General features: G+C 42.0%; 1 protein-coding gene across 1 annotated transcript in view; it reads left to right on the forward strand.

Annotated features, from left to right (window-relative positions):
- The window catches only part of TTPA (alpha tocopherol transfer protein), a 33,134-nt gene continuing 20,572 nt past the window's right edge, over nucleotides 1,313-13,874 (forward strand). Inside the window, exon 1 of the mRNA XM_018058466.1 lies at nucleotides 1,313-1,531. Coding sequence (XP_017913955.1) covers nucleotides 1,331-1,531 — 201 coding nt within the window. The 5' untranslated portion in view covers nucleotides 1,313-1,330. The remainder of the gene's footprint in view (nucleotides 1,532-13,874) is intronic.

Here is a 13,874-nt window from a genome sequence, read left to right on the forward strand (position 1 = left end):
ACTGCAGATGGTGACTAGAGCCATGACATTAAAAGACACTTACTCCTTGGAAAGAAAGCTATGACCAACCTAGATAGCATATTCAAAAGCAGAGACATTACTTTGTCAACTAAGGTCCGTCTAGTCAAGACTATGGTTTTTCCTGTGGTCATGTATGGATGTGAGAGTTGGACTGTGAAGAAGGCTGAGCGCCGAAGAAGTGATGCTTTTGAACTGTGGTGTTGGAGAAGACTCTTGAGAGTCCCTTGGACTGCAAGGAGATCCAACCAGTCCATTCTGAAGGAGATCAGCCCTGGGATTTCTTTGGAGGGAATGATGCTGAAGCTGAAGCTCCAGTACTTTGGCCACTTCATGCAAAGAGTTGACTCATTGGAAAAAGACCCTGATGCTGGGAGGGATTAGGGGCGGGAGGAGAAGGGGACGACCAAGGATGAGATGGCTGGATGGCATCACTGACTCGATGGACGTGAGTCTGAGTGACCTCCAGGAGATCGTGATGGACAGGGAGGCCTGGTGTGCTGAGATTCATGGGGTCGCAAAGAGTCGGACACGACTGAGCAACTGAACTGAACTGAACTGAACTGATGCAACAACACACCCTGGAGAAGGAAATGACAACCCACTCCAGTCTTCTTGCCTGGAGAGTTCCCATGGACAGAGGTGCCTGGCGGGCTACAGTCCATGGAGTCGAAAGAGTCTGACACTACTGAAGCCTCCTTAGCACGCACGTACGATGTAACACAGGTTGAGGTGAGGACTCAGTGAGAAGCATTAATGGAAGGGTAGGGAGAAGGACTCCTCGGCAAGCCTGCCACTGAGACGCGAAGTGGTGGTTCTAAGGCTCCTTCCAGCTCTAGGACAAGTAGGATTTTAAGACGGAAGGAAGGGAGGGAGGGAGGGAGAGAAGAAAGAAGGAAGGAATACAGGAGGGAAGGAGGGAGGAAGAAAGAAAGAAAAAGGAAAGGAGGGAAGGAAGGGAGAGAGAGGTAGATGGGGGGTGGGGGGCGGGAAGGAAAGAAGGAAGAAAATAGAAAAAATAAAGTTCTCTGGCTGACTAGTTTTAAAACATCGCCACCGATCACCATCAGCGGAGGCAAACACACGATGTCATCTTCCTGACCCTGAGCACCAGTGACTTCCTTTCTGGGAAGGCCGGGGTTACTACCTGGGGCTTGCAGAGCCCTGAGCCCCGCAGGGCCCCACGTGATTCGCTCTAAGAGGCTGCGGGACGCACCCCTCCGGGCGTGGCGGGCGGTCCGCGGAGGAGGGGCAGGAGGCCCGCGGGCGCTCTCCCTGGCGCCCCGGACCACAGCGGGAGCGGGCGGCGGGCATGGCGGAGGCGCGGCCCGGGCCGGCGGGGCTGCAACTCAGCGCGCTGCCCGACCACTCGCCGCTGCTGCAGCCCAGCCTGGCCGAGCTGCGGCGCCGTACCGGGGCGGCGGGCGCTCCGCTGGCGGGGCGGCTGCTCAGCGACGCCTTCCTGCTGCGGTTCCTGCGCGCCCGGGACTTCGATCTGGACCTGGCCTGGCGGGTAAGAGGACCTTCCCGCCGAGCCCCACACTGGTGACGCGCCGGGAACCCGAGGCTGGGTCGGGACCCCCGCCGATCCCTCGCCTGGACCTGTGCCGGGAGCAGGGGATGCGGGGGCGGGGTAACCTCGGCGGGGTCGCGAGCAGGGCGCACCGGGCGGTGGCAGCGGGTGTCCTGAGAAATCCCGCGCTGGTCCTTCCAGTTTCTCCAGGGTCGTGGAAACGGGAAACTTCTAAAAATGCTGGCGCCCTCTGGGGTGAGGGCCTATTTGACCCCAAGCAGTGAAATTCTGCTCTTGGATGAGTCTCCCGAACCTATAAAGTTTTTCGGAAATGCCTTACTCTCCGCGGCAGAGCAGCAGAGATAAAAGATAATGACCTATGAGAATGTGGGAAGCCTAGATTTATTTCATCTCAGCAGATAACTCGACGTGTGCTGGGAGAAATGAAATTGCCAGGAAAACTGAAGATCTGGAGCCAAATTCTAGCAAAAGAGTATTGGTAATAGTAATACTCAAGGCACTAAAGCGGTGCAGAGTATCTTCAGCAGAAGAGTCGGGATAAGGTTTCTCCTCTGTGTTTCCAGGTGTGATACACGGGGTTGAGAGCAGGGTGGTGGGAAGACAGAAATCAGAAAGAGGGGTGCGACCTTGAGTTCTGTCACTTTGGACTCAGCATCAGCATCTGTTAAGTAACGGGGGAAAGGCCTCCAGCGATGGCTGGTTTCCAGGTCTGATCATTGACTGGTTTAACAGAACAGGACGTACCCAGCGCAGTGAGCGCTCAGCAGTTGAACTTGATGGAGCCCTTTCTCCAAGCTGCTAGCTCACACACAGCGAGCTGGGAGGCAGAGAAGTGTTATAGTGCTGCGTCCCGGGGGTCTCAGTATGGGGATTTTTGCTTTGATAACTAATTTTCAATTGAAAAAGTAATAAGAACAGATGCTTTTATTTTAATCCACAAATAGTAAGCAATGCAACCTAAGTTCCTAAAAGTAACTTTCTAAAGGACAAAATCTCTCACCCCAGACCTTAGTTTACAAACCATCTACCCTGTCGCATTTGCGTTTACCTACCTCTTACACAGTAGAATACAGTCACACAAGCATATGTAGGCTTCCCAGGTGGCCCTAGTGATAAAGAACCCACCTGGCAATGCAGAAGACAAAAGAGACCTGGGTTCGATCCCTGGGTCAGGAAGATCCTCTGGAAAAGGGAATGACTAACCACTCCAGTATTCTTCTTGGAAAATCCCATGGACAGAGGGAGCAACCTAGTGAGCTACAGTCCATGTGGTCACAAAGAGTTGGACACAACGGAGTGACTAACACTTTTCAAGCATATGTATGCGTTTTACATTTTGCCTTTTTAACCTAACTTAAAAAGCAGAGACATTACTTTGCCAACAACGGTGTGTCTAGTCAAGGCTCTGGTTTTTCCAGTAGTCGTGTATGGATGTGAGAGTTGGACTATAAAGAAAGCTGAGCACTGGAGAATTGATGCTTTGAATTGTGGTGTTGGAGAAGACTCTTGAGAATGCCTTGGACTGCAAGGAGATCCAGCCAGTCCATCCTAAAGGAAATCAGTCCTGAATATTCATTTGAAGGACTGATGTTGAAGCTGAAACACCAAACTCTGGCCACCTGATGTGAAGAGCTGACTCATTGGAAAAGACCCTGATGCTGGGAAAGATTGAAGGTGGGAGAAGAAGGGGATGAGAGAGGATGAGATGGTTGGATGGCGTCACTGACTCAATGGACATGAGTTTGAGTGAACTCCGGGAGTTGGTGATCGACAGGGAGGCCTGGCGTGCTGCAGTCCATGGGGTCGCAAAGAGTTGGACATGACTGAGCAAGTGAACTGAACTGAATCTAACTATCTTAGAGATCACCCTATTTCAACATGTGTATTATTATTTTGGGGGCTACTTCATTGTCTCCATTTATTCCATTAAAATGTAATAACCAGTCTCCTGTATTGGACATAGGATTTGTCGTCAGACGTTGGCAGTGCTGTCATGCACATGCTGTTCATTTCTACATTCAACGATTACTATTTGAATTCCTAAAATTTGCTTGGCAGTTCACAAAAGACAGAAACCAGGACAAATGGGGCTTCTTCCATCACCAACTGGGTATGATAGTATGTGACTGTCTTTGTATAAAAATAGGAAAATCCTGACAAGATAAGTTCAAAACTTGAACAGTTGATGTGCTATGTGCGTTCTCAATGTTGATGAATAAACCAGTTGTCCTCCAAAGTGTTTGCATTATTTTATCACTTCTATATTACATAGTGGCGTCTTTCCTCATGTTATCACCTGCTGTGTCATCAAACTTTATGATCCGTGTGTCAACCTGCTAGGTGATGAACTGGTTCCCATTATTATTATAATATGCATTTGTTTAAATATAAATGAGGATAATCATCTTTCATATAATTAACATTTTAAAATTCTTTTCTAATTAATTGCTTGTTTTGCTATTTGTTTTCTTCCACTTCGCTTACATAAAATACAAAACATCTTATTAATAAAATATCTTCATGTATTAAAGAAAATAGGCTGTTGGCCTAGTTTCCGTCTTTTGACACTGTTAGTGCTATTTTCTTTCTGTGCAGAATTTTAAAGTTTTAATGTCATCAAATATATTGATTTCATTGTTCTGTGATTGCTTTTAGTTTCATAAGCTCTTCTGAAAAATTTTCTCTAGTAATTTATGGCTTCACTTTTTATGTTGGGGTTGTCGATCTACTGGGCTTTAGTTTGACCTTAGGAATGAAATAGCAGCCTGCCTATTTCCTTTGCTTGTCAGATGGCTACCTAGGTGTCCTGATATTTACTCACCTGCTACTAAATATGAAGAAACAATCTCAGTTTCCTTGAAAAGTATAGTTCAAATGGTAAATTAAACATGTATAGTAGCTAACAATTAAAAGTATATGATTTACAGATATCAATTTTGGTTCCATTAAAAAAATTATTTATTTATTTATTTATTTTGGGCTGTGCTGGGTCTTTATTGCTGTGTGGGCTGTTCTCTAGTTTTGGGAAGTGGGGGCCACTCTCCACTTGCAGTGTGTCGGCTTCTCACTGGATGGCTTCTCTTGTTCTGGAGCATGGTCTTTAGGGCGCTCAGGCTTCTGTAGTTGCAGGGCAAGGGCTCAGTAGTTTCAGCTCCCATGCTTTAGAGCATAGGCTCAATGGCACATGGGCTTAGAGCTCTGCAGCATGTGGGATCTTCCTGGACCAGGGATCAAACCTGGGTCTCCTGCACTGGCAGGTGGATTCTTTACCACTGAGCCACTAGGGAAGCCCTCATTTTGGTTGCTTTTTAAAAGTAACATCTAAATAGAAGATGAAATAAAATTATCTCCTGCCTCTGTGTTATGTTTTTCCCATATTATTTATTTTCCTGAATTGTTTTCATTGCATCATGTCCTTGAGGAACTGGCTAACTGGACCTTGTCCAAATTGACTGGAAAGGAATCAAGTTTCTGTGAACTCTTTGACCTATTTTTCTGCCAACTTGAAAGGAAAGAGGGTTAGAGTGTGAAACTATTTCTTCATTTTCCTCCACAAAAGCAGTTAATTCAGTTCACATTGTTTTATTTAAAATACAAAAGCTGTACAGTTTTAGTGTTTGAAGAAAACAAGTTTTAATGAAATTTTTCATTATTCTAGTTTTTGTATTTGAAGTTATAACAAATTAGTGATTGTTTAGAATTCTAATAACTTTAGAGTGCCAGTTACTTTAGTGAGTAGCATTTGTGTGGATTATCTCATTATTATCCTATTTTAGAATAAACTGAGGCATAAAGAGTAAGTAACCTGTTCAGAATCGCAGCTGTTGAGTGGTAGAGCAAGAATCTGAACTTGAGTTGAACTCAGGGGATCCTGTACTCTTAAGAGCACTACACTTGCCTCATGTGTTTGAAACAACCGGCTGTTAACCTCTGTCTGTCTTGTATATTCTTGTGAATTCTTGTCTTTCACAAGTGAATATTCCTCTTTATATTTTTGTTCCATGTGATATGACTTTTTATTCTTTAATTATTTTTATAATTTTCCCAAGACTTCAAAGTTTTCAGAATTCCATTGACTCTCTGTACTAATTTCCCACAAAATGCAGCTTCTTTTTTAAATTTAATTTTAAAATATTAATTTATTTATTTTAATTGGAGGCTAACTACTTTACAATATTGTAGTGGTTTTTGCCCTACATTGGCATGAATCAGCCATGGGTGTACATGTGTTCCCCATCCTGAACCCCCCCTCCTACCTCCCCCCCGATCCCTCAGGGTCATCCCAGTGTACCAGCCCTGAGCACCCTGTCTCATGCATTGAACCTGGACTGGCGATCTGTTTCACAAATGATAATATACATGTTTCAGTGCTATTCTCTCAAATCATCCTACCTTTGCCTCTCCCACAGAGTCCAAAAGACTATTCTATACGTCTGTGTCTCTTTTGCTGTCTCGGATATAGGGTCATTGTTACCATCTTTCTAAATTCAATATATATGCATTAGTATAAAAATCAAATTGCCAACATCTGCTGGATCATGGAAAAACCAAGAGAGTTCCAGAAAAACGTCTGTTTCTGCTTTATTGACTATGCCAAAGCCTTTGACTGTGTGGATCACAATAAACTGTGGAAAATTCTGAAAGAGATGGGAATACCAGACCACCTAACCTGCCTCTTGAGAAATCTGTATGCAGGCTAGGAAGCAACAGTTAGAACTGGACATGGAAAAACAGACTGGTTCCAAATAGGAAAAGGAGTGCGTCAAGGCTGTATATTGTCAACCTGCTTATTTAACTTCTATGCAGAGTACATCATGAGAAACACGGGACTGGAAGAAACACAAGCTGGAATCAAGATTGCCGGGAGAAATATCAATAACCTCAGATATGCAGAAGACACCACCCTTATGGCAGAAAATGAAGAGGAACTAAAAAGCCTCTTGATGAAAGTGAAAGAGGAGAGTGAAAAAGTTGGCTTAAAGCTCAACATTCAGAAAACGAAGGTCATGGCATCTGGTCCCATCACTTCATGGGAAATAGATGGGGGAAACAGTGGGAACAGTGTCAGACTTTATTTTGGGGGGCTCTAAAATCACTGCAGATGGTGATTGCAGCCATGAAATTAAAAGACGCTTACTCCTTGGAAGAAAAGTTATGAGCAATCTAGATAGCTTATTCAAAAGCAGAGACATTACTTTGCCAAAAAAGGTCCGTCTAGTCAAGGCTATGGTTTTTCCTGTGGTCATGTATGGATGTGAGAGTTGGACTGTGAAGAAAGCTGAGCGCTGAAGAACTGATGCTTTTGAACTGTGGTGTTGGAGAAGACTTTTGAGAGTCCCTTGGACTGCAAGGAGATCCAACCAGTCCATTTTGAAGGAGATCAGCCCTGGGATTTCTTTGGAAGGAATGATGCTAAAGCTGAAACTCCAGTACTTTGGCCACCTCATGCAAAGAGTTGACTCATTGGAAAAGACCCTGATGCTGGGAGGGATTGGGGGCAGGAGAAGAAGGGGCCAACAGAGGATGAGATGGCTGGAATGCATCACTGACTCGATGGACATGAGTCTGAGTGAACTCCAGGAGTTGGTGATGGACAGGGATGCCTGGCGTGCTGCAATTCATGGGGTCGCAGAGTCAGACACGACTGAGTGACTGAACTGAACTGATACTGTATTGGTGCTTTTCTTTCTGACTTACTTCATTCTGTATAATAGGCTCCAGTTTCATCCATCTCATTAGAACTGATTAAAATGCATTCTTTTTAATGGCTCAGTAATATTCCATTGTGTATAGGTATCACAGCTTTCTTATCCATTCATCTGCCGATGGACATCTAGGTTGCTTCCATGTCCTGGCTATTGTAAACAGTGCTGCAGTGAATATTGGGGTACATGTGCCTCTTTCAATTCTGGTTGCCTCGGTGTGTATGCCCCACAGTGGGATTGCTGGGTCATATGGCAGATGGAGAAGCTCTATACAGTCAGCAAAAACAAGACCGGGAGCTGACTGTGGTTCAGATCATGAACTCTTTATTGACAAATTCAGAATTATATTGAAAAAAGTAGGGAAAACCACTAGACGATTCAGGTGTGACATAAATCAAATCCCTTATGATGATACAGTGGAAGTGAGAAATAGATTTAAGGGACTAGATCTGATAGACAGAGTGCCTGATGAATTATGGATGGAGGTTCGTGACATTGTACAGGAGACAGGGATCAAGACCATCCCCATGGAAAAGAAAAGCAAAAAAGCAAAATGGCTGTCTGAGGAGGCCTTACCAATAGCTGTGAAAAGAAGAGAAGTGAAAAGCAAAGGAGAAAAGGAAAGATATAAGCATCTGAATGCAGAGTTCCAAAGACTAGCAAGAAGAGACAAGAAAGCCATCCTCAGTGATTGATGCAAAGAAATAGAGGAAAACAACAGAATGGGAAAGACTAGAGATCTCTTCAAGAAAATTAGAGATACAAAGGGAACATTTCATGCAAAGATGGGCTCAATAAAGGACAGAAATTATATGGACCTAACAGAAGCAGAAGATACTAAGAAGAGGTGGCAAGAATACACAGAACTGTACAAAAAAGATCTTCATGACCCAGATAATCACAATGGTGTGATCATTCACCTAGAGCCAGATATCCTGGAAAGTGAAGTCAAGTGGGCCTTAGAAACCATCACTATGAACAAAGCTAGTGGAGGTGATGGAATTCCAGTTGAACTATTTCAAATCCTGAAAGATGATGCTGTGAAAGTGCTGTACTCAATATGCCAGCAAATTTGGAAAACTCAGCAGTGGCCACAGGACTGGAAAAGGTCAGTTTTCATTCAAATCCCTAAGAAAGGCAATGCCAAAGAATGCTCAAGCGACCGCACAATTGCACTCATCTCACATGCTAGTAAAGTAATGCTCAAAATTCTCCAAGCCAGGCTTCAGCAATATGTGAACCGTGAACTTCCAGATGTTCAAACTGGTTTTAGAAAAGGCAGAGGAATCAGAGACCAAACTGCCAACATCTGGAAAAAGCAAGAGAGATCATGGAAAAAGCAAGAGAGTTCCAGAAAAACATCTATTTCTGCTTTATTGACTATGCCAAAGCCTTTGACCGTGTGGATCACAATAAACTGTGGAAAACTCTGAAAGAGATGGGAATACCAGACCACCTAACCTGCCTCTTGAGAAACCTACATGCATGTCAGGAAGCAGCAGTTAGAAGTGGACATGGAACAACAGACTGGTTCCAAATAGGGAAAGAAGTACATCAAGGCTGTATATTGTCACCCTGCTTATTTAACTTCTATGCAGAGGACATCATGAGAAATGCTGGGCTGGAAGAAGCACAAGCTGGAATCACGATTGCTGGGAGAAATATTAATAACCTCAGATATGCAGATAACACCACCCTTATGGCAGAAAGTGAAGAGGAACTTAAGAGCTCCTGATGAAAGTGAAAGAGGAGAGCCAAAAAGTTGGCTTAAAGTTAAGCTTTCAGAAAACTAAGATCATGGCATGCCGTCCCATCAGTTCATAGCAAATAGATGGGGAAACAGTGGGAACAGTGTCAGACTTTATTTTGGGGGGCTCCAAAATCACTGCAGATGGTGATTGCAGCCATGATATTAAAAGACGCTTACTCCTTGGAAGAAAAGTTATGACCAACCTAGATAGCATATTCGAAAGCAGAGACATTACTTTGCCAAAAAGGTCTGTCTAGTCAAGGCTATGGTTTTTCCTGTGGTCATGTATGGATGTGAGAGTTGGACTGTGAAGAAAGCTGAGCGCCAAAGAATTGATGCTTTTGAACTGTGGTGTTGGAGAAGACCCTTGAGAGTCCCTTGGACTGCAAGGAAATCCAACCTGTCCATCCTAAAGGAGACTGGTTCTGGGGGCTCATTGGAAGGAATGATGCTGAAGCTGAAACCCCTATACTTTGGCCATCTCATGCGAAGAGTTGACTCATTGGAAAAGACCCTGATGCTGGGAGGGATTGGGGACTGGAGGAGAAGCGGACGACAGAGGATGAGATGGCTGGATGGCATCACCGACTTGATGCTCATGAGTTTGAGTGAACTCTGGGAGTTGGTGATGGACAGGGAGGCCTGGTGTGCTGCGATTCATGGGACTGCAAAGAGTTGGACACGACTGAGCAACTGAACTGAACTGCTGGTAGTTCTATTTCCAGCTTTCTAAGGAATCTCCACACTCTTCTCCATAGTGTCCATACTAGTTTGGATTCCCAGCAATAGTGTAACAGGTTTCCCTTTTCTCCACACCCTCTCCAGCATTTATTGTTTGTAGACTTTTTGATAGCAGTCATTCTGACTGGTGTGAGATGGTACCTCATTCTGCTTTTGATTTGCATTTCTCTGATAATGAGTGATGTTGAGCATGTTTTCATGTGTCTGTTAGCCATCTGCATGTCTTTTTTGGAGAAATGTCTGTTTAGTTCTTTGGCCCATTTTTTAAACTGGGTTTATTTTTCTGGAATTGAGCTGCAGGAGCTGCTTGTATATTTTGGAGATTAGTCTTTGTCAATTGCTTCGTTTGCTATGATTTTCTCTCATTCTGAAAGTTGTCTTTTCACCTTGCTTATAGTTTCCTTCGTTGTGCAAAAGCTTTTAGGTTTAATTAGGTCCCGTTTGTTTATTTTTGCTTTTATTTCCATTACTCTGGGAGCTGGGTCATAGAGGATCCTGCTGTGATTTATGTCGGAGAGTGTTTTGCCTAAGTTTTCCTCTAGGAGCTTTATCATTTCTGATCTTACATTTAGATCTTTAATCCATCTTGAGTTTATTTTTGTGTATGGTGTTAGGAAGTGTTCTAGTTTCATTCTTTTACAAGTGGTTGACCAGCACCACTTGTTAAAGGATTGTCTTTTCGCCATTGTATATTCTTGCCTCCTTTGTCAAAGATAAGGTGTCCATAGGTGTGTGGATTTATCTCTGGGCTTTCTATTTTGTTCCATTAATCTATATTTCTGTCTTTGTGCCAGTATCATACTGTCTTGATGACTGTAGCGCAAGTTGAGTCCTCCAGTTCCATTCTTCTTTCTCAAGATTGTTTTGGCCATTCAAAGTTTTTTGTATTTCCATACAAACTGTGAAATTATTTGTTCTAGTTCTCTGAAAAATACTGTTGGTAGCTTGATAGGGATTGCATTGAATCTATAGTTTGCTTTGGGTAGTATCCTCATTTTCACTATATTGATTCTTCCAATCCATGAACATGGTATATTTCTCCATCTCTTTGTGTCCTCTTTGATTTCTTTCATCAGTGTTTTATAGTATTCTATATATAAGTCTTTTGTTTGTTTAGGTAGATTTATTCCTAAGTATTTTATTCTTTTTGTTGCAATGGTGAATAGAATTGTTTTCTTAATTTCTCTATTTTCTCACTGTTATTGTATAGGAATGCAAGGGATATCTCTGTGTTAATTTTATATCCTGAAACTTTACTATGTTCATTGATTAGCTCTAGTAATTTTCTGATGGAGTCTTTAGGGTTTTCTATATAAAGAATCATGTCATCTGCAAACAGTAAGAGTTTTATTTTTCTTTTCCAATCTGGATTCCTTTTATTTCTTTTTCTTCTCTGACTGCTGTGCCAAAAACTTCCAAAACTATGTTGAATAGTAGTGGTGAGAGTGTACACCCTTGTCTTGTTCCTGAGTTTAGGGTAAATGCTTTCAAATTTTCACCATTGAGGATAATGTTTGCTGTGGGTTTGTCATATATAGCTTTTATTAATTTGAAGTATGTTCCTTCTATTCCTGCTTTCTGGAAGTTTTTTTTTTTTCTCCCAATCATATATGGATGTTGAATTTTGTCAAAGGCTTTCTTTACATCTATTGAGATAATCATATGGTTTTTATTTTTCAATTTGTTAATGTGATGTATCACATTGATTGATTTGTGGATATTAAAGAATCCTTTCATCCCTGGGATAAAGCCCACTTGGTCATGATATATAATCTTTTTAATATGTTGTTGGATTCTGTTTCCTAGAATTTTGTTAAGGATTTTTGCATCTGTGTTCATCAGTGATATTGGCCTGTAGTTTTCTTTTTTTGTGGCATCTTTGTCTGGTTTTGGTATTAGGGTAATGGTGGCTTCATAAAATGAGGTTGGCAGTTTACCTTCCTCTGCAGTTTTCTGGCGGAGAAGGCAATGGCACCCCACTCCAGTACTCTTGCCTGGGAAATCCCATGGGTGGAGGAACCTGGTAGGCTATAGTCCATGGGGTCACCAAGAGTCGGACACGACTGAGCAACTTCACTTTCACGCATTGGAGAAGGAAATGGGAACCCACTCCAGTGTTCTTGCCTGGAGAATCCCAGGGACTGAGGAGCCTGGTGGGCTGCCATCTATGGGGTCGCACAGCGTCAGACATGACTGACGTGACTTAGCAGCAGCAGCAGCAATTTTCTGGAAGAGTTTGAGTAGGATAGGTGTTAGCTCTCCTCTAAATTTTTGGTAGAATTCAGCTGTGAAGCCATCTGGTGCTGGCTTTTGTTTGCTGGAATAGTTCTGAGTACAGTTGATTTCTGTGCTTGTGATGGGTCTGTTAAGATTTTCTATTTCTTCCTGGTTCAGTTTTGGAAAGTTATACTTTTCTAAGAATTTGTCCATTTCTTCCAATTTGTCCATTTTTTTTGGCATATAGTTGCTGATGGTAGTCTCTTGTGAACCTTAGTATTTCTGTGTTGTCCGTTGTGATTTCTCCATTTTCTTTTCTGATTTTGTTTATTTGATTTTTCTCCCTTTTTTTCTTGATGAGTCTGGCTAATGGTTTGTCTATTTTATTTATCTTCTCAAAGAACCAGCTTTTAGCTTTGTTAATTTTTGCTGTGGTCTCCTTTGTTTCTTTTTCATTTATTTCTGCCCTAACTTTTATGATTTCTTTCCTTCTACTAACCCTGGTGTTCTTCATTTCTTCCTTTTCTAGTTGCTTTAGGTGTAGAGTTAGGTTATTTATTTGATTTTTATCTTGTTTCTTGAGGAAAGGTTGTATTGCTATGAACCTTCTCCTTAGCACTGCTTTTACTGAGTCCCATAGGTTTGGGGACCTATTGTTGTGTTTTCATTTTAATGAAAAACAAAACATTGTGTTTTCATTTTAATTCATTTCTATGCATATTTTGATTTCTTTTTCAATTTCTTCTGTGATTTGTTGGTTATTCAGACGCGTGTTGTTTAGCCTCCATAAGCTTCTATTTTTAATAATTTTTTTCCTGTAGTTTACATCTAATCTTAATGCATTGTGATCAGTAACGATGCTTGGAATGATTTCAATTTTTTTTAACTTACCAAGGCTAGATTCATGGCCCAGGATTTGATCTATCCTGGAGAAGGTTCCGTGTGCACTTGAGAAAAAGGTGAAATTCATTGTTTTGGGGTGAAATGTCCTATAGATATCAATTAGGTCAAAGTGGTCCATTGTATCATTTAAAGTTTGTGTTTCCTTGCTAATTTTCTGTTTAGTTGATCTGTCCATAGGTGTGAGTGGAGTATCAAAGTCTCCTACTATTATCGTGTTACTGTTAATTTCCCCTTTCTTACTTGTTAGCATTTGTCTTACATATTGCAGTGCTTCTGTGTTGGGTGCATATATGTTTATAATTGTTGTATCTTCTTCTTGGATTGACCCTTTGATCATTATGTAGTGTCCTTCTTTGTCTCTTTTCACAACCTTTATTTCAAAGTCTATTTTATCTGATATGAGTATTGCTGGTCCTGCTTTCTTTTGGTCTCTATTTGCGTGAAATATCTTTTTCCAGCCCTTCACTTTCAGTCTGTATGTGTCCCTTATTTTGAGGTGGGTCTCCTGTAGATAGCATATATAGGGTCTTGTTTTTGTATCCGTTCAGCCAGTCTTTGTCTTTTAGTTGGAGCATTCAGCCCATTTGCATTTAAGGTAATTATTGATAACTATGATCCTGTTGCCATTTACTTTGTTGTTTTGGGTTTGGGTTTATACACCTTTTCTATGTTTCCTGTCTAGAGAAGATCCTTTAGCATTTGTTGAAGAGCTGGTTTGGTGGTGCTGAATTCTCTCAGCTTTTGCTTGTCTGTAAAGCTTTTGATTTCTCCTTCATATTTGAATGAGATCTTTGCTGGATATAGTAATCTGGGTTGTAGGTTTTTCTCTTTCATCACTTTAAGTATGCCCTGCCATTCCCTTCTGGCCTGAAGAGTTTCTGTTGAAAGATCAGCTGTTATCCTTATGTTATTTGTTGTTTTCCCCTTTCTGCTTTTAATATTTGTTCTTTGTGTTTGATCTTCATTAGTTTGATGAATATGTGTCTTGGGATGTTTCACCTTGGGT

This window comes from Capra hircus, chromosome 14, assembly GCF_001704415.2.
Source record: "Capra hircus breed San Clemente chromosome 14, ASM170441v1, whole genome shotgun sequence".
Lineage (NCBI taxonomy): Eukaryota > Metazoa > Chordata > Mammalia > Artiodactyla > Bovidae > Capra > Capra hircus.